General features: G+C 47.9%; 2 protein-coding genes across 4 annotated transcripts in view; one reads left to right on the top strand and one right to left on the bottom strand.

The window, feature by feature from the left end:
- IKBKB (inhibitor of nuclear factor kappa B kinase subunit beta) overlaps positions 1–18,955 on the top strand; it is a 31,934-nt gene extending 12,979 nt beyond the window's left edge. The window contains exons 7-21 of the mRNA XM_075915718.1: positions 19–143; positions 3,750–3,857; positions 4,153–4,282; positions 7,091–7,285; positions 7,521–7,635; positions 7,984–8,107; positions 8,686–8,837; positions 8,953–9,014; positions 10,943–11,052; positions 11,313–11,362; positions 11,807–11,906; positions 12,119–12,266; positions 13,289–13,416; positions 17,848–17,938; positions 18,215–18,955. Of these exons, the coding sequence (XP_075771833.1) occupies positions 19–143; positions 3,750–3,857; positions 4,153–4,282; positions 7,091–7,285; positions 7,521–7,635; positions 7,984–8,107; positions 8,686–8,837; positions 8,953–9,014; positions 10,943–11,052; positions 11,313–11,362; positions 11,807–11,906; positions 12,119–12,266; positions 13,289–13,416; positions 17,848–17,938; positions 18,215–18,238 (1,662 nt within the window). The 3' untranslated portion in view covers positions 18,239–18,955. The remainder of the gene's footprint in view (positions 1–18; positions 144–3,749; positions 3,858–4,152; positions 4,283–7,090; positions 7,286–7,520; positions 7,636–7,983; positions 8,108–8,685; positions 8,838–8,952; positions 9,015–10,942; positions 11,053–11,312; positions 11,363–11,806; positions 11,907–12,118; positions 12,267–13,288; positions 13,417–17,847; positions 17,939–18,214) is intronic.
- Positions 18,956–19,108: 153 nt separating this feature from the next.
- The window catches only part of VDAC3 (voltage dependent anion channel 3), a 40,537-nt gene continuing 38,896 nt past the window's right edge, over positions 19,109–20,749 (bottom strand). For all 3 annotated transcript variants that reach the window (XM_075915727.1, XM_075915728.1, XM_006113237.4), the window contains 2 exons: positions 19,966–20,023; positions 19,109–19,622 (listed from right to left, as the gene is read on the bottom strand). In XM_075915727.1, coding sequence (XP_075771842.1) covers positions 19,531–19,622; positions 19,966–20,023 — 150 coding nt within the window. In that variant the 3' untranslated portion in view covers positions 19,109–19,530. The remainder of the gene's footprint in view (positions 19,623–19,965; positions 20,024–20,749) is intronic.

Genomic DNA, 20,749 nt, shown 5'->3' with positions numbered 1-20,749 from the left:
CTCTGTTGACTAACTCAGGCGCCGGAGCTGCTGGAGCAGCAGAAGTACACGGTGACGGTGGATTACTGGAGCTTTGGCACACTGGCTTTTGAATGCATAACAGGTTTCAGACCATTTCTGCCTAATTGGCAGCCTGTGCAATGGTGAGTAACTGGGGGCCAGACCGAGAGGAGGAAATTGCTAGGCATCCAGACCACTGTCCTGGTTGAGAGAAGGGTGGGACGTAGTGGGGGGGCCTTGCTAGGGCTGTGTCACCTCTGCGGTCTGTAGCAAGACCCAGCAGGGAAGGGGGGAGTCATTATGCAAAGGTGGCTCCAAACTGGTCTGACCAGCCACCCCCCATGGGGAGAAACAAAGGAAGGTGGATGCTGCCCTGGCTGGGGGCAGGGCTGGAAGAGAGGTGGTTAGTTCCTGTCTGGAAAGCAGGGGAGAAGGAGCTAGGGAGGGGGCTGGGACTCCCCTATCTCAAGGGGGCACTGAGGCCTCTTAGCCCCAGTTCCTGTAACCAGATGACATCTGTGCTGTGCTGTGTCCTGGAGAGGCAATAAACTCCCCCCATTCTACTGCCTGGGGGAGTCTGTTCATGCCACGCCCCGACCCTCTGACTCCCGTTAGCCAGGCCTCTGGAGGTAACACGCTTGGGGCAAGATGGACACATGACCAGAAGCAAAAGGTGTCATGGCACCCCTCTGGAAGGACTTTTCCCACCATCCTCCTACCAACAGGGATTAGTTTGGCCCCCACCAACGCCCCCATGCAACTATCCTGCAGTTGCATTAACCCAACATGTGTGGCATTAACTCGGGGGCAGAGAGCTGGGGGAGTGTTCCCTCTACGGCTCTGTCTATGCTTGCGGCTTCTTGCGCAAGAACCCACACTGCCCGCCTGCGCTTGCGCAAGGAAATGTACAGTCCGGCGTGGGAAGAGAGGGCGTCTTGCACAAGAGCTCTGCTCTTTTCTAACAGGTGTGAGCTCTCTTGCACAAGAGGGCAGTGTGGACGCTCGGCAGGGATTTCTTACGCAAGAAACCCCTATGGCTAAAATGACCATCAGAGCTTTCTTGCTCAAGAGAGCGTCTACACTGCCATGGATGCTCTTGTGCAAAAGCACAGCTTGCACATGGCAGTGTGGACGTGTTCTTGCCCAAGACTTCTTGCACAAGAACCCTTGTGCAAGAAGCTGCAAGTGTAGACATAGCCTAAGAGTTTCCACCCATGAGCAGAATGAATGTTGTGTTGTGCACCAGTACTGAGCTCATGGGGCTTGTTTGGATGTGCCACTGTGGCACCCAAGTTATTAATAAATATTTTAGAAGCCTTTACCTTTTCTCTCTGCTGCCACATCTCCTCCCCTTGCTCCATCAGCTCCCCTGTTGCCTGCTGCCCCCCAACTCCTCACCCTCCTCTGCTGTCCTGACTCCTGCCCATCTCACTGCCCTCAGCCCTCCTGCGACCTGCCCCCCTCCATCAGCCCTTTTCTACCCCCTGTGCCCACTTCAATTGCCCCACTCTGATCACGTGAGCTGCTCCTCCTCATCCCCTCTTCTAACACCTCCCTCTACACACCTGCCCTGCCTCTCTCCTCTGGTGCTGGTCCCTCCCCGGCAGGTGTCTGCCCTTCTGCTTCACCCCCAGAATCCCTTCACCTGCACCTTCCCTTAGCCCTGCACCCTCCTAGTGCCTCCCCCTTCCCTTACTGCCCCTCATAGACTCATAGACTTTAAGGTCAGAAGGGACCATTATGATCATCTAGTCTGACCCCCTGCACAGTGCAGGCCACAGAATCTCACCCACCCCTCCTAGAATAATCCTCTCACCTATGTCTCAGATATTGAAGCCTTCAAATACTTTGAAGGCCCTAACATGCAGAGAGTCCTCCAGCTGTGATCTGTGCCCAATGCTACAGAGGAAGGCAAAAAAACCTCCAGGGCCTCTGCCAATCTACCCTGGAGGAAAATTCCTTCCCGACCCCAAATATGGCGATCAGCTAAACCCTGAGCATGTGGGCAAGACTCACCAGCCAGACACCCAGAAAGTTTCCTATAGCAACTCCTATCATCCCTCCATTGACCTATTTCCAACTGATAATGAATGGTCAATTAGTTACCAAGATCATGTTATTTCATCCAACCATCCCCTTATCATAGAATCATAGAACTGGAAGAGACCCTAGAAGGTCGTCAAGTCCAGCCCCCCGCTCTAGGCAGGACCAATCCCATCTAAATCAACCCGGCCAGGGCTTTGTCAAGCCGAGACTTAAACACCTCTAGGGATGGAGACTCCACTACTTCCCTAGGGAACCCAGCCCAGCGCTTCACCACCCTCCTAGTGAAATAGTTTTTCCTAATATCCAACCTGGACCTCTCCCACCACAACTTGAGCCCATTGCTCCTTGTTCTGCCATCTGTCACTACTGAGAACAGCCTCTCTCCATCCTCTTTGGAACCTCCCTTCAGGAAGTTGAAGGCTGCTCTCAAATCCCCCCTCACACTTCTCTTCTGCAGACTAGATAAGCCCAAGTCCCTCAGCCTCTTCTCATAAGTCATATGCTCCAGCCCCCTAATCATTTTGGTTGCCCTCCACTGGACCCTCTCCAATGCGTCCACATCCTTTTTGTAGTGGGGGGCCCAGAACTGGACACAATACTCCAGATGCGGCCTCACCAAAGCCCCTACCCCCTTTGCCTTCTTTTTCCCTGATGCCCACCCCCTCACCACTCTCTGCCCCCATTCTCCTCATGCCCCTCTGTGCCCTCACACATGACTTGCTCCATCCCCACCTCTCTCATGCCACCCCTTCTTTCAAGCCTTCTCCCAGCACCCTCCCTCTCCAGCCCCCAATGCTCTTACCCTCTCCTCTCCCAGCATCACCCTAAACCCCTCCCACTGACCCCTCCCCTCCTGCCCTTTTCCTCATTGTCTGCACTTGGCCCCCTGGCATTTGTCTCTCCTGCAGACTGTCCCTTGGTGCCTTCCCCTTTCTTTCCTCTCCCCCTTCCCCTCCGCACAAGCGCCTTCCTCTCCCCCTCCCACCGTCTGTCCCTCCGCACAAGCCCCTTCCTCTCCCCCTCCCACCCTCTGTTCCCTCCGCACAAGCCCCTTCCTCTCCCCCTCCCACCCTCTGTCCCCTCCGCACAAGCCCCTTCCTCTCCCCCTCCCACCCTCTGTCCCCTCCGCACAAGCCCCTTCCTCTCCCCCTCCCACCCTCTGTCCCCTCCGCACAAGCCCCTTCCTCTCCCACTCCTTCCCCCTAGTTTTCCCCTGCCCTGCCCTGCCCTACCTTCCATTTTGTGGGGCCAGAGTCTGCGCTCCGGAGCTAGGCTGCACGGTGCAATGCAGCGCCGAGCAGTTTTAAAGTCCCGGGCCGTGACGTCATGTCACACCCAGGTGTCTCCCTGGTCACCTGGAAACACTGCGCATGGCGGCAGCAGCAGCCGGCAGCACGTGCCATCAAGGGGGAGCTGACTGAACACTGCACATGGGGGAAGAGACCCAGCTCCAAATATTGCTAGAGCAGGGCCCCCGGCTCTGAATATTGGCGGAGCACAGGCTCCACGAGCCCATATAACTCGCCGCCCATGGTTGCAGATGAGACAGATTCTGTCAGCTTATTTTGAGTAGCATCTCTGTGTTGGGAACTAGCCCAGAGGAGGCTCATGTGCGTCTTAGGAAGGAAGAGATGCAGTTTCGATCGTGCAGAGAGATGGCAGAATGTTCTCTTCTTTGTCGCTGTCCCTGCTTGAACTCTTAGGCACACCAAAGTGCGGCAGAAGAGTGAGAAGGATATTGTTGTCTATGAAGACTTGGCCGGAGAAGTGAAATTTTCCAGCAGTTTACCATACCCTAATAATCTAAACAGGTGAGGAATCCAACCCAAATGCACCTGTGGGGATAATTGGGACCAGGAAGGGGTCAGTTTTTATTGCCATGCTGGTCTGGTGAACTGTAGTGCCCAATGCACATGATATCATCGGGCTGAAGTTTCCATAGATGAGAACAGGAGCATTCTGTTAGCTGGCTGGAGAAGGGGCCATGTTCCTGTCTCTAATCTCCAGTTCAGGAATTAGGGGGGGAGGTCTGAACTTTGGCTCTTTTTGAAGATGCCAATTGAAACGTATCTTTCAATTCTGTCCTCCTTGTTTCGGCTCCCCTAGCATTTTGGCTGGGCAGCTGGAGAAATGGCTGCAGCTCATGTTAATGTGGCACCCGCGGAAGAGAGGGACAGACCCTGTGTATGGACCTAATGGCTGTTTCAAAGCACTGGACGATATACTGAACCTAAAGGTGAGTTTTGGGACTGGGTTTCTGTGACCAAATCAGTGTCCAGAGAGAGCAGCTTTTGTTAGCTTGTAAGAGAAACCTGAGTCTTGGGGCTAGGGAAGGGTGTGAGGAAATCCCATTAAGACTGGGGAAGCTGGTTTGTCAGAAGGATAAGCCCTGGTCTGAGCAAATGTATCAGCAAGACTAAGTTTCTTCTTACAGCCTGGTACTAATCATACTTAACTCTTATCCAGTATTTTCCATCTGTTGATCTCGGGGAACTTTCAGAGGCGCTCAGTATTCTGCCCAAATGCAGAGCTGATCTGCGGGGTGTGGAGTTGCAAAGCAGTCTTGTAGAGCAAAGAATTATGGCACAAAGATGGAGGGGTCCTAAGCTGGGAAGCTCCTTTGGTACTGGTCTTTGCTGTTGTGGGATAGTGTGGATGGTTTATATGGGTGCTCTGATGACTGCTGTGCAGCAGAATGACTGTGGAGTTTAGTCCTTCTGCTGACTTCAGAAATGCAGGACTGGAAGAGACTTCAAGAAATTGTCAAGTCTGTCTGGGTATGTCTACACTGCCACCGTAGTTCGAACTAGGGTGGCTAATGTAGGCATTCGAAGTTGCAAATTTAAATATCCCGGGCTTCATTTGCATCTTGCCGGGCGCCGCCATTTTTAAATCCCTGTTAGTGCGGACTCCGTGCCCGCGGCTACACGCGGCACAGAGTAGGTAGTTCGAATTAGGCTCCAATTCGAACTACCGGTACACCTCGTTCCACGTTTAAATCCTGGGCTTCATTTGCAACTTCGAATGCCTACATTACCCACCCTAGTTCGAACTAGGGGGTAGTGTAGACAGACCCTCTCTGTGCTGAGGCAGGACCAAGCAAACTTAGACCTCCCTGACAGACGTATGTCCAACCTGATCTTAAAAACCTCTCTTGAAGGGGAATCCACAGCCTTCCCTGTAAGCCAGAGTTTAACTCCTGAGAGTTAGGACATTTTCCTAATATCCAGCGTCAGTATCCCCTGGCTACAGACAAGACCATTGTTACTTGTACTACCGTTAGTGCACTTGGAGAATAATTGATCAACGTTCTCTTTATAACAAACAGCTCTTCACACATTTGAAGTCTGTATCAAGTTGCCCCTCAGATTAAACAGCCTCAGTTTTTTAACCTCTCCACATAGCTGTGTTCCCTGTACGTTGGGTGCTTGTGTGGCTGCTCAGGAGAAATACAGATGCCGTCCAATTGATAATCAGAGTGCCCACAGCTAAGTTTTTTGTTTCTATTGGTGGTGCATATGACACACCCCTGTACACATTAACATTATTCCACACCTGAATGGAAAAAAAGCCGCACATGGAAGGAAAAGATTAGAGGGAACATTGCCACATAGGTCAGATTTGCTAGATTTTGTGTCTTTTGTTGCTCTCCTGGATTTTTTCCAATTTGTCCATAACTGGAAGCCAGAACTGGACTCGGCACTCCAGCTGAGACCGTATCAGTGCCAAGTAGACCAGGACAGTTACCCTGACACTCCTGTTAGTATAGTCCAGAGTGACAGTAACCTTTTTTGTGACATCGTTGATTGATATGTAAATTATGACCTACTATAATTCCCAAGTTGTCTTCAGCAGTGTTACGATCTTACCAGATATTCTCTATTTTGTAGCTGTCATTTTTTTCCCAAGGGAAGTATTTGAGCTTCTCTATTGAATTTCACATTTTTCAGACTAGTTCTCTAATTTGTAAAGGCAGTTTTGATTTCTAATCCTGTCCTTGGAAGTGCTTATAACCCCTACATCGTGTAAGCCTGTGGCCCACTCCAGTATCCAAGTAAAATATTGAACAGTACTGGCCTCAAGATTGGCCCCTGCAGTGCGAACCCACTAGGTATGACCTCCCAATTTGACAGTAAGCCACTGGTAACTACTTTTCAATATGGTCTTTCAAATACTGATAGTTACCTGATAGTAACTTCATCTGAACCACATTTCCTTAGTGAAGATTTGAAGTAACAGACATTAAATACTTCAGCCTTCTTGTTGTCATCAGTTATTAGCTTTCCTTATCCCCTAAGTAGAGACTCTACACTGTCCATCTTTTTTTTGCTTCTAATGGGGAACTAGTTGTAACTCTGATTTTGTTCCGACATGCTTGTTTATTCTTTTGCATTCCTTAGTTAGCAGTTTGTCCATGGTTCCATTTTTTAATAATATTCCTTTTTTTATTTCAGGTCATTTAACAGCACCTGACAGAGATCTATTGGCCTCTTTAATAGTCCTCATCTTTCTTTCATATCAGAATAGTTTGAAATTATGCATTTGAGAAATTTGCCAGTTCTCCTGAATTTGTTAAACCCTCAGATTTTCTTCCCATGGAACTTTAGCTTGCCAGTTCTGAGTTAGTTAAAGTGTTTTTGAAGCCATAAGATGACCTAGATTTACTGGAGGCTGAAAGATCATCACTTGGTAACAATCCAAGGAAAAGTCCTTGGGAAAACAATTGCGGGAGAATTTAGCAATGGTTTATGTGGAACGGGGTGTGTTGGACATGGGGAAAGACCAGCTGAGGAGACCTTTTCTGTCTGTTATTCCACGGAGAGTCTGTGCCGGTCTTGCTCTGGCTGAAGGAAGGGGAGTTGCTGTCCCTTGTGTCACATAGCCTCCCTTCAAAGGTTTTGGCATGCTGTTTCCAAGCAGCCCTGTGATGGCCATCTGGACCTGGTGTTCCCCGTTTCCTTCTCCATCACCTGGTCTTCGTCCTGGCATCTCTGCTCAGCCATGATCTCCATGCTCTGGCTTCTTCATATTCCTTTTCTTGCAGCTGGTTCGTGTCCTAAACATGGTCACAGGCACTTTGCACTTGTACCCTGTGACGGAAGAGGAAACCTTGCAGTCGGTGAAGGCCAGGATTCAGACAGACACTGCTATTCCGGAGCAGGACCAGGAGCTGTTGCAGGAGGCGGGACTGGCACTGTGCCCTCAGAAATTGGCTCTTCAGTGTATAACTGACAGCAAGGTGAGCCTGGCACTGGAACCTAAGCAATGCTAGCCAAGCCTGAACCTGCTGGCATTTGCTTCCCTTGTATTCACTGAAGCAGCGCAACCTTCCCTCCTGCTGCTCACTCTGTGTCGGGTCGTGGCCAACCAGCGGGCTCTGCCCTCTTGTCAAGGATGGCTGCCTCTGGGCTCTTTCACTGGAGGTTGCTGTGGGATGCTGTGTGAGAGGACTGAGCTGGGTCTCCTCTTTGCAGGTGAATGAGGCCACTGCCACGGACACAGACATCCTCTTCCTTTTTGACAACCGTAAAGTTGCCTATGAGAGGCAGATCTTCCTGCGGCCTCATCCAGAAAGTGTTGACTGCATCCGTAAGGACTTCCATGGGGCATGGGTTATTCCAAGGGAAACGGTGTGGAAGCTTTCTGGATACATGAGCTGTAGGGGGTGGAGATCTGCTCTTGAGAACGGAGTGCGCAGCAAAGCAGATTGACACAGCATTCAGTCTCAGGTGGGATTTAACTGAGGTAAAGCAGAATCTGTCATGACTCAAACTGTGGCCAGCTGCAGTGGACTAGCCTTTCTAACCCTAGATAGGATATGATGGACATGAAGACTTGGCTGGGCAGGCTGAAGAGGAGATGGCACCGTATCGCAGACTGGGATTGGGTGCTCACTCCTACCTTGCTTTCTTTTAACATCATGCTCTCTCTTTCCAGTTCAAGATCCAAAGAAGAATCTGTCCTTCTTCCAGCTGCGGAAGGTGTGGGGTCAGGTCTGGCACACAATTCGGACGCTGAAGGAGGACTGTAACCAGCTTCAGCAGGGGCAGCGAGCAGCCATGTACAGTGGGGTCCCTTTGAGAATACGTAGCTACACTTTGGCCTCCTAGCTAGAGAGAGATAGTAGGAAAAGAAACCTGCCCCATGGTGGTGCAGAAGTGAGACACTACCTGGGAGGGGGAAATTACAAAGGTGGAGTTATTTGCGATTCATGGAGAGCTAAGAGCTGTGGCCTCTAACCCTGTTGGTTTTGTGCTTCCTCCACTGCAGTCAGACCTGTTCATTTCTTTTGGTGACATAGGAGTAGTGGGCTGAGCGAGGGCCAGCTAGAGGACACTGCGGTCTCTAAGCTTGAATGAGTGGCTCTGAAACCTGAATGTGGGATCAGTTGGGACACTATGTGCAGCTCCTATGGGACTGGCCCAATGTTCCCTCTAATCATTTCCATCCATGTGCAGAATGAATTTTTCTCTGTGCACCGAGGCATGTAAGAATGTGCACCACCAAGAAAAACAAAAGCCTACCTGTGGGTGCTCTGATAATTAGCTGGATGACATTTGAGTCTCATGAGCAGCCACCCACGCACTCAGCTTCCAGGGAACACTGGGCTGGACCCACATGACCCTTCTTTCTCCACAGGATGAATCTGCTGCGTTATAATAGCAATCTCTCCAAGATGAAGAATTCCATGGCCTCCCTGTCCCAACAGCTGAAGGCAAAGCTGGATTTCTTTAAAACCAGCATCCAGATTGACCTGGAGAAGTACAGTGAGCAGATCGAGTTTGGAATCAGTGAGTCCAGCCCCTGTGACATGCATGAGAGTCCTCCATCTGCTCCCCAAATCCCTGCTCCCTTTCCTCACCTGCAGCACAGAAGTAATGGACATTTCTTCCTTGTGTTTTTCAGCCTCTGAAAAGCTGTTGTTGGCCTGGAGGGAGATGGAGCAGGCTGTGGAACTTTGCGGGCGGGTATCTAGACTTAGGTTTAATTGCTTGCCTGGAAGAAGAGGCTTTCTGCTGCTGCCATGCATGTTTCCATCTTTCACTCCCTGGCTAGACTGGTGTGATACATGAAGCCTTTCTCTTGTTTTAGTTTGTATCAGTTTTTCCTTGTCCACTGGCCTTGTGTCAGGGGTGCACGCCCCCAGTGTGCCTCAGTGCCCCCTGACTGTCTTCATATAGCCCCTCTCAGGGCAAGTTACAGTCTGTATGGGTTGCTCATCATCGGCCACAAAGCAGTTTATAACTGGCCCTTTAAGCAAGGCCAAGTCCACAAAACAGATTATCGTTGTAGCGGGGCACACCCCAGGTAGGGGGACCCGGGCCCACCCTACTCCACCGGGTCCCAGCCCAGGGCCCTGTGAGCAACCGGGTATCGGGTCACTCCCTCAGTGTGGCCATCCAGCCGAAACGCACCGAGGCTCTCGGGCTAGCTCCCGCTCCTGCCCTGGGCCACTTCCTACCTGGATCCCCGGGCTTCCTTCCCCTGGACTTGCCCAGCTGGCTGCAATCTCCAGGCCAGCATCCCCTCGGCAGGTAGTCTCCGGGTGGCACCAACTCGCCTCCGCCTTCCTCCCGGCCTCTCCGGCAACCGCTGAGGGAGAGCTCTCCGCTCCAGCCTTTCTCCTTCGGCTGTCTCCCTCCAAGGAGCTCCTACCTCCTCTGCAGTCAGCCCTACACTGGCTCCCACCCCAGCAAATTGGGCTTCTCCCTTTATAGCTGACTGCTGGGCTTGCCTAGCCACCCGGGCTTCCCAGATCTCTGACAGCTGGGGCTCATTAGCCTACCCCTTTCAGCTGGGTTCTTCCAGCCACCCTAAGGCTCAAGGCCTGAGCCTTGGGCTTAAAGGCCCAGTGCAGGGCAGGCGCCCTGTCACACCTTGGCAGCTCATTATGTGTTGGGAAGAAAGACGTGGGGAAGATTCCTAATGCATAAACCAAGGTTACAGACAGTTATAGACAAAAGCAATTGTAGTGTTGCCCAAGGGGGCAGTTGCTGGGCTAATGACAAGAGGATGTGGTTCACCAAAGGTTAAAACTGAAAAGGAAAGTGGCTGGCAGTGCTCAGAGTCTGCAGCAATGGAAGTGTGGTGCATTCTGAAAGTGCTCAGTGTGTGCTCGCTCTGCTGCCAAATCCTGCCACTGCGACAGGCTAACCTGAGATGGCCTCCGAATTATTAGTATGTCAGCTTCTGATAACTATGCTGTCTCTCTGAGCAGAACCCCACTTAGGGGTCTGCCTAAGTATGGGTCAGTGATCCTATTCCTGGCATGCGTATGTCCCAGGCTAAGATAGACATTGGGTGGTAGGACTGATATCTGAGAGTTAAGGGTGGTGGTGGGCAGAGCCCTGCGTGGATACAAAATTTATATTCCACATCTGCATCTATATCCGTGGATAGAAAGCAGATATTGACAAATCTGCAGAGTTGTAGATACAATTTTACATCCATGTCTGCATCTGTATCCACAAAAATGAGTCTCAGATATCTGCATCCATATCTGCGCATTTGCAGGGTTCTAGTAGCAGATAAGGTGAGAATTACAATAGTCCTTTGGAGCAACTGAGAGGAGTATTTCCCTTTTGTCACTAGCTGCAGGTATGTGAACAAACAGCATCTCTTCACCACAAGCAGCGTTACGGTATTGAAAGCAGCAGGGTCATTAGGAGGGAGCCAGTTTGAAAAGACCAAATCTACTTGTTCCAAAAGGGAACTATCCCCCTCAGTCTTTGCACAAGGCCCTTATTTTCTGCTTCTTGTCTTTCTAAGGGTGCAGGATTGTGGATGGAAAGGGACAGCAGTTCCTGTTCCATTTAAGGCCAGTGAGAGGCAGAGTCCCTCAGCCCATGGCTGGCCTATGTCTGGGGATGCTATTAACTGATGCTCCTTCTCTCAGGAGGAGGATGTGGACCAGCTGGTGAAGAGTATGATGGCCCTGCAGGCAGACATTGTGGATCTGCAGAGAAGCCCACTAGGGCGGAAGCAAGGGGGAACCCTGGAGGATTTGTAAGTTGGAACCCTCTTTGGCCTGCGGTGCTAGCATGTCTAGCATTGTGGTTGCTCTGCAGGCAAGCAGAGGCAGGTGCTTGGTGGCCTAGACCACAAACTGGGTTGGCAAGACCTCACAAAAAGTCTGCAGTGGGTTGCTTCCATGACCATCTGTCTGGTGGCTGTGTCGTCAGGTAGGCAAAGAGTTTGTGAGAGGCTTTCAAAGGGACAATTACAATTTGGGGTCTAGAGAAACACTTCTGCCTTTTGTTTTGTAGGGAAGAACAAGCCAGAGAACTTTACCGGCGACTCAGGGAGAAGCCAAGAGGTAAAAAAACTGGAGTTACAGTTGTCTTGCTGCTCTGAGAAGACCACTAACTGGAAAGAACAATAAATAGCACTGAGCATTCCCCATTGCAGACCTGTGGCCCATACTCCAACAACAGATGGTGTGTCTCCTCTTCCAGTTCCAAAAGAGCACTGCTCCCCCTACTCCAGTCATGGCTGGCTAGGGAGGGGTGGTACTTCCAAGCAGGGAGGCCAGTTTTGCTCACTTACTCAATTGCTCCTAGCAGCTGGGTGCCTTTTCAGGATGAAACCATTTGGTGCCCTTCTCCACAAACTGCTGCTGGAAGACATGACTAATGCTCAGCCCCTTCCTCCTTATGGCCACAGCCCACTACCAGGACAGTGCTACGGCAACCATGACTGATTCTCGTGGTCTCACTGAGCTCACTCTCTGCCCTCACATGATCCTTGTTCATCTCTCTAGATCAGAGGACCAGTGGTGACAGTCAGGAAATAGTGCGACTGCTCCTTCAGGCAATCCAGATGTTTGAAAAGACTGTCCGTCTCATTTATGCTCAGCTCAGGTGAGTGTCCCAGTCCACCAATCCTGCGGAAGTTGGACAAGGAATATCTGGGCAAGCCTTGATGTTGCTCTTGGTACAATGAGGAGATATTAGTCTCTCGCTAAGATGCATGTAGACAAATTCACAGATTAAGAATCATTGTTCCCCAATTAGGAGTTAATTAGTTGGAGTTTCTAACTGAACACAGTGCAGCTGCTCATTGTTCTTTACAGTAAGACAGTTATTTGCAAGCAGAAGGCACTGGAATTGTTCCCCAGAGTGGAGGGAGTGATGAACCTGATGAATGAAGATGAGAACACAGTTGTCAGGCTTCAGGAAAAGCGACAGAAAGAATTATGGAACCTGCTGAAAATTGCTTGTGTGAGTGAACCAGAAATTAACGTGTCCTGTTAAACCAGAATTTTTCCTTTTTGATGGGAGAGTCTTGAACGTAGCTGCAGTTCATCCAAGAGCTTGCACTGCCTTTCGAACCCCTCTTTGAAGTGCTGTGGGCTGAAGGTATTTCAGCACCTGGGTTGGGAATTTCACAGAGAACCCCCCTGTGACGGCGCGATGGGGTTCCCCCGTCTCCTGCACCCCGAAATGGCACAAACAGACTGCACCAGCTGGTGTAATGGAGGTTGTTTATTGCCTCTCCAGGATACAGCACAGCACAGATGTAATCTGGTCACAGAGCTGGGCTAGGATGCCTCAGGCCCCCTTGAGATGGGGGAGACTGGGCCCCTAAACTCCAGTCCCTTTCCCTAGCCTGTCTTCTCCATGCTCCCAGACAGCCAGCAACTAACTAACTCCCTTCCAGCCCTGCCCCCCAGCCAGGGCAGCATCCACCTTCCTTTGTTCCTCTCCATGGGGGGTGTCTGGTTCAACAAGTTTGGCATCACCTTTGCATAGTGAGGTTTTCCCTGCTGGGTCTTGCTCCAGACAGCAGAGGTCACCACAGCCCAGCAAGTACCCCCACTACGTCACACCAGCCAACACAATTATGCTTTTATTCTTTTTCAGAGCATTTCTGACTAAACGGTGTAAGTGTGTGTGTGTGGTCCTTTGAATTGCCATGGGAAACTGTAGTTCAATATTCTGCAACTCTAGTGAGACACCACCATACAGCGCTAAAGGCAGCACCCAGAAAAATGCTGCACAAACACTGACCAGAAGCCTGAGATCATCTCTCTTCTGATAAAGGAACATGAAGTAAAAACTTGATGTCCTTGCCTCCCTCTGTTGAATGTGGTTTAAAAATCTAGGCCTAGTTTAGGAGTAAAGCAAACTCTAACCTCTTTTCTGCCATAAATACTCAACAGAAATGGCAGCATTTGCTCATGGACATAAGTTTATGCAGAAAAAAATGCATGTAGCAATCTGAATCTGTTTTGTCCTTTCAGAGTAAGGTGCGTGGTCCTGTCAGTGGCAGTCCAGAGAGTATGAATGCATCACGGCTTAGTAACCCAGGTCAGCTGCTGTCACAAGTCCCTGCCATAACTTACAATTTACCAGAATGTATCAAGAAAAGGTAAAGTGAAGAATGACGGAGTTATCACACATTGTTTTTTTATGGTTACAGTCAATACCTAAGATTACCGTTAGCTGAAGGGATCTAAGATTATTTAAGCATATCTACAGTAGAGTTGAAAGCTGCAAGTTCCAGTGGAAGGAGACATAGGCATTACTTCTAGGGAAATTCTGGGCCAAAAGATCAAAAATTCTGCACAACACTGCATATTGTATGTCAAAATAATCACACCAATTTCAATTATTTCTGGTTATTTATTTCAAAATACTGGTCAATGAGTATGCCTGTAACAATACAGACAACAAAAAAAAGTCAGAAAATGTTTTTTGATTATAGATTGCTTACTGGGCATATTAACACAGAACTCTGAGTACTAGTTCATTTAGCCTACAATACAGACCCATGTTTCCAATGCCTTCCAGAAGCAGTGCAAAGGCTGGGGCAAATAAGGGTTAATGGAGGAGCTGAGGAAGAGGGAAATAATTGCTGTGAAGGAGCCTGGGTGTGAACTGGGTAGATAGAGGTGGGTAAAGCAAGGATCAGGCTTGGGGTTTTTGGTGGTGGTGATGGTGGAAAGGCGCATCAACCATGCAGATCCTGACTGATGTGTAGGGGTTCCCATTCTGTCAGGCACAGTCCTTCCACCGCCACTCAAGACACCCACTCCCCTGTGGTCCTTCCATTCAGCCCCTGCTCTGGCCTTGTCCGACTTTCCTAGCACTGCATGCTGTTCAATCTCCCCTGCCCTGGCCAGACAGGTGTAGTCAAGAGGGCTCTGCACACACTCTTAGCTGGGTGAGAGCTGTGGCTGTTATCATCACAGTGCCCCCTGGTGGGAAAAAGGCAGAACTACAGCAACTTTTCAGCAGAAGCTTTCAATGTAAACAATTAGAACTAGACTGGGCCCATTAGTTATACACACCTGTGGTGGAGCAGAATTCTCCCAGCAGTAATACATGGTAGCTGCCCAGAGTAGGAGCCTGTTTGAAACACAAGGTACATACAGTCTGTGGCTAACCCCTCCAGTTGGGCTCTCAAATGCAAAGTGTGCCACTTGGAAGGAACAATCAGTTTCACACCTACAAAGTGATTGTCTAGGAAGGAGTAGTGCAGAAAGGAATCTTGTGGTGGACCACAAGTTAAACAGTGTGACTCTGTTGCCCCCCCCCAAAAAAAAAAAAAAAAAAAAAAAAGCAAACATGATTCTGGGAGGCATTACCAGGAGTATTCTGAGCAAGACACACGGGCTATGTCTAGACTGGCCAGTTTTTCCGGAAAATCAGCCGCTTTTCTGGAAAAACTTGCCAACTGTCTACACTGGCCGCTTGAATTTCCACAGAAGCGCTGACTTCCTACTGTAAGAAATGAGTGCTTTTTGCAGAAATACTATGCTGCTCCCGTTCGGGCAAAAGTCCCTTTTCACAAAACTTTTGAGCAAAAGGGCCAGTATAGACAGCTGAGATTTGTTTTCTGCAAAAAATGGCGAAAATGGCAATCGGGGCTTTTTTGCAGAAAAGTGCATCTAGATTGGCCACGGATCTAGATTTGGCCATTGGCTTTTTTGCAGAAAAGCATCCGTGCCAATCTAGACGCTCTGTTCTGAAAATGCTTTTAACGGAAAACTTTTCCATTAAAAGCATTTCCGGAAAATCATGCCAGTCTAGACGTAGCCACGAAGTAATTCTTCTGCGCTACTCTGCGCTAATTAGGCCCCAATTGGGAGTATTATGTCCAGTTCTGGGCACCACAGTTCAAGAAAGAAGTGGAAGAATTGGAAAAGGACCAAAGATCAACAAAAACGATTAAACCTGCCCTAGTATGGAAGACTAAAAGAACTGCGCTTGTTTAGTTTAGCAAAGACAAGACAGAAGGGGTGTGATAGCAGTTTTGAAGTATTTAAAAGGATGTTACGAAGAGGAGGGAGAAAAATGTTTCTCCTTGGTCTCTGATGATAGGACAAGAAGCAGTATGCTTAAATTGCAAAAAGGGAGGTTTAGTTTAGACATAAGGAAAAACTTCCTGTCAGGGGGTTTAAACACTGGAGCAAATTGCATAGGGAGGTTGTGGAATCTCCATCACTGCGGATATTTAAGAACAGGTTGGATAGACATCTGTCAGGGATGAGCTACGCAGTGTTTGGTCCTGCTGTGAGGGCAGGGGCCTGGACTCGATGATCTCTCGAAGTCCCTTCCAGTTCTATGATTCTTGAACCTGCTACATTGTTTTAATGTAGAGAGAACACAGCCATGGCTCCTTAAGCAGGATTTTACATCTTCCAGCACCACTATAGATGTTCATTGCCTGCGTAGTAGGTTTCTGTGTCAACAACTGAGAACTTCGATATTACTGTGAACCCACAAAGTGGCAGGGCTGAACCTCAAACAGTATCACTTGGAAGCACAATAGCAGTGGGAATTAGCACATTCACCCACAAATCAAAGAACTGCAACATTCAGCTCTGGTATTTACAGAAGTAAAATTGAACCAATTCCTGCTTTGTTAATTAAAAATCTAATAGCCTGGTCAGCAATTCAGAGCCAGGCTTATTTTGCCCTAGAGTAAGTGTCTAGTTTTGATTTCTGGATTCTTACTCGCTGGCCGTTAGTGACATGGTGTACGCTAATTAGTGTCTGATACAAACGTTATACCATCATGACTGCATTTTCTAGGCCATTTTGCCAGTGACTCTTAAGGTGCAGTCATAACACTGGCTATGTCTACACTGGCAGCTTCTTGCAGAAGAACAGCTGTTCTTCTGCAAAAACTTGCCAGCTGTCTACACTGCACGAGCGTTCTTCCAGAAGTAAATTTACAGTATAGCGTTGTAAAACAGGGCTTCTTCCAGAAGTTATTTCTCTCCCCACAAGGAATAAGCCCTCTTGTGCAAGAGTTCTTCCAGAAGAGGGCAGTGTAGACAGGCAATATGAATTTCTTGTGCAAGAAGCCCCTATGGTTAAAATGGCCACCAGAGCTTTCTTGCGGAAGACAGCGTCTACACTGCCATGGATGCTCTTGTGCAAAAGCACGTGGCAGTGTAGGTGCTCTCTTGTGGAAGAGATTTTGCACAAGAACTCTTCCACAAAAGAGTTCTTGCACAAGAATCTGCCAATGTAGGCATAGCCTTATAGTTTCTATAAGTGGGACAGTGGCAGCATACACAAGATGACATTTTGGTAAAATAAATATTTGCCACCAAAGTTCAGTGTTTGCTGCTGGCCACCACTGTACATATCAGTGGTGTTGTGTGTTGGGAAAAGCAGCTCAATGTGAGGCTGGTACCTCTAACACAGGGGTGAGCAGACTAGCCTCTATGGGCCTGATTTAGCCCTTCAAGCTACTTGAGCTGGCCTGTGGCTACCCTGCTGCTCCCCAACTCCAAGCCAATCAAGACTTGGGGACAGGGGAGTGTGTGAAATCTCCTCCCCCCACCAGGGGCACATGGTACCTAGAGCAAACAACCAGCTGTTCAGAACAGCTGCTGGTTATCTCTAGGGGTAGGGGCAAAGACTTCACATGCTACCCCCTCCCTCCCCCCAACTAGGCCGATCAGGGTCTGTGGGGGAGGCACAGGAAAGCTATGTCTACATTGGCAAGATTTTGTGCAAAAGCACGTGCTTTTGTGCAAAAACTTGCCAACTGTCTACACTGGCTGTGAGTTCTTGTGCAAGAACACTGCCGTTCTAATGTAAGAAATCAGTGCTTCTTGCACAAGAACTATGACGCTCCTGCTCAGGAATAAGCCCTCTTGTGCAAGTGTTCTTGCGCAAGAGGCCAGTGGAGACAGGCAACATGAATTTCTTGCGCAAGAAAGCCCGATGGCTAAAATGGCCATCGGAGCTTTCTTGCACAAGAGAACGTCTACCCTGGCACAGACGCTTTTGCACAAAAGCACATGCCAGTGTAGACGCTCTCTTGTGCAAATATTTTAACGCAAAAGCTCTTGCGTTAAAAGTATTTGCGCAAAATCTTGCCAATGTAGATGTAGCTGAAGCGTCCTGGCCTTCCCCCCCCCCGCCTGAGGTCCCATCCCTTCCAGGGCAGACCAGAACCATTTCAAAAATGCATGAAGTGGTTCCCCACTTCTGATGATAGTACAAGAAGCAATGGACTTAAACTACAGCAAGGAAGATTAGGTTGGACATTAACCACCCCGACAGTAAGGAAGGTTTTCCTAAACACTGGAATAAATTGCCCAGGGTGGTTGTGGAGTCTCCAGCACTAGAGATATTTAAGAGCAGGTTAGACAGACATCTGTCAGGGATGATCTAGACTGTGCTTGGTCCTGCCATGAGGGCAGGGGCCTGGACTTGAGGATCTCCCTTTCCAGTTCTAGTATTCTATGATTCTAAAATTATTGCCCACACCTGCTCTAACACTTGAGAGACTGCCAGGTTCAATGAATGTAATCATTTGTGCAACTTTTGTTTTTAGTGAGGAAGTACTGATGGAAGCACACACTCTCTGCAGCCAGTTAGACAGTGTAATGCAGGACACAATGAAGGATCAGGATCAAAGCTTTATGGTAACAATTTCTGTCACTTTAAATGATAAGCATTGTCTGAGAGGCTTGCAGCCAAAGAGCTGTAAGAAGTTTTGGATACAACACTCTGTATGCACTAACTGAAATAGCAGAGGAGAGAGAAAGAGACCTCTCATTTAAGTAGTGTTTAACTTGGCTTTTTACTACACTTTAAATGCTCAAAATAATGTACATATAGCATTTTCTTCTAAGAAAATCCAGTTTGCTTTGGATTGGGAAGATGGCACCTAAACTAATCCGTGTTTGTTTCATTTCTAGGCTCTGGATTGGAGTTGGCTATAGCTTGAAGGGGAAGACAGAAATAACCCAGAACAAACAGATGTAAAAATCACTTCAGTCACAGCTTGAGCCAGATAAACTCCTTTAAAAAGGAACTTAAGCACAAGTCTACTGCACATGAAACTGAAATCCTGTGTGCTCTATTTATACTGCCATCTGATGGTTACACTGTGACATGCATTCCTATTTTTAAGGGAAGCTGGCAGCCTAATCTTAATGAATAGAAGAAAACTTAGTGATCTAATTGCTGTTTTCCCCACAAATATACAGTATGAGGAGATTAAAATGTAAAGATGATTTGGGTCACAATGCTTGGGAAGGTGCCAATCTTCCACCACTTCCATCCAGCTGCTGAATCCACCTGCTGTGCTACTTTTCCCTTGCAGAAAATCCAACTCCTTACCAAATAGTGGACACAGTCTACAAGAATTCTTGTCTTGAACCCCCTTTCCTGAATTATGAAAAAGCACTGAATTCACTGATTTGGCTAAACAATGCTGGTTGCACTTTCAAGTGTAACATCTGTACCAAATACTTGTTTCCTGTATGGGAACGAACTATCTGAAATATGTAAACTTTTGGTTTGCTCTATTTGAATGTTAAATAAAATTTTAAAGGAGAAATATTTTTCAGTATGCAAGTATTGAGAGTTAGGCCAATATCCCTGTCTTTGTGTCAAGTCCCTTAAATAGTGAATAAAAACCACATCACTTATTCATCCTTCCTGAATCTTTACTGTTGCATGGGTTTCAATTTTGTCCCTGGAAACCAGCATCAAGCATGTTTTGAAAAAGATTACCTGTTTTAGTTGCATTTTATACATTTCATGCCAAATAATGGTACTGAAGCAGCAACTGGAACACACAGAAGGGCTATGTTCCAAATGTGATTAGTTTATTTCACTCTGATGGAAAACCAAAGCTTTTACTACTGCACAGAGACCAATTGCATAAGAGGTCATTGGGTGTAGGGCATGCAGGATGTGATGTGCTACCTGGGAGGGCTGGGATTTTTTTCCTCTGTAAGGAACTGCTAGTAACACTGAGGAACTGAAATGTGGCACAACCATTACAACTTCCATACATGCCTTCAAGTATCTCCCTTTGTGATACGTTTACACCCTATAGCTTTTTTTTGGGCGGGGGGAAGGGAGGGAGAGAAGGCTTACAATTCTTTGGAAGAATAAAAAGTTCACACTTTTGAAGTTTCACAGAAGAATTTTAAGGCCAAAACATGTTGGGTTTTTTTTCTCCTTCATCTCCTGAAACAGAGCTGCTGTTCCACTTAAAACTGCATTAAGCCTCCAACTCAAAGCCCAGCCCAACCTTGTGGCCACCGGCACTGAAGTTCTTGCCATCAACCAAACCTGAGAGTGTCAGCTTCACACCTGTGAAAACAAAACAGTATTTGATACTAATACCGGCACAAAACTCAGTTGAATACATGCTATACCAAAAGTAAAGGCTTTGGGCATGTAGTAACACATCTTTTTTGCTACAGTGCCTCAACCTTCACCTGCAGTCTGAGTTAGGCAAGGACTGAAGAGTCTCATTTTAGGTACCCCCTGTATACATATGTATTACACACACCCCAAAGTGACTTGCACAGGTGAAAGAACAATTCCATTTAGACTTCTAATCCTTTTGCTTCCTTACTGGATGTCACCAATAGCTCAGGTGAAAAGATTCTTTTCCATTAAGCCCTGTAATATTTGGTCATGGCTTACGTACCAGGTCGAAGGGTCTGAGTGTAACCAATTCCAATCAGGCTGGCATTATTCACTTTAGCCTAGAGGTAGACACAACAAAAGTACAGGTAAAAAAACCTCAGCATCTACTTTTATAGGTAGGCAGGCACAATAACTTTTCATAAGAATGGCCATAGCGGGTCACTCCAAAGGTCGATCTAGCTCAGCATCCTGTCTTTAACAGTAGCCAATACCAGATGCCACTGGAGTGAACAGAACAGGGAATCTTCAAGCAAGGCCTCTCCGGTCACCCATTCCCAGCCTCTGTCAGAAACCAGGGACACCATTCCTACCCAACCTGGATAATAGCCTTCGATGGACCTAACCTCCATGAATTTATCTAGTTCTGTCTTGAACCCTGTTAAAGTCCTGGTCTTCATAAACTCCTCTGGCAAGGAGTTCCACAGGCTGACTGTGCTGTGTAAAGAAAAACTTCCTTTTGTTTTAAACCTCCTAATTAATTTCATTTGGTGATCCTTAGTTCTTATGTTATGGGAACAAGTAAATAACTCTTCCTTATTCACTTTTCCACACCAGTCATGATTTCCTCTGTAATCAACAGCAATGGCTGAGAAATTTACAAGCATCATAAACTGGACATACCAACCCGCAAGGGAAAAGATCTCTCTCAAAAGTATATGCCCCTTTGTGACTGCAGGGCAGTTTGCTCTATAAAGAACTAGCTGAAAATCAGATCTATTGGATTTGTGCCATTTCTTTGAGACTGCTCTGTATCAAACAGTTCACTAAGGTAGCAGGAAAAAAAA

Source organism: Pelodiscus sinensis, unplaced genomic scaffold, assembly GCF_049634645.1.
Source record: "Pelodiscus sinensis isolate JC-2024 unplaced genomic scaffold, ASM4963464v1 ctg75, whole genome shotgun sequence".
NCBI lineage: Eukaryota > Metazoa > Chordata > Testudines > Trionychidae > Pelodiscus > Pelodiscus sinensis.
Note: the sequence above shows the minus strand (reverse complement) of the source record. Positions and strands in the feature narration are given on the sequence as shown.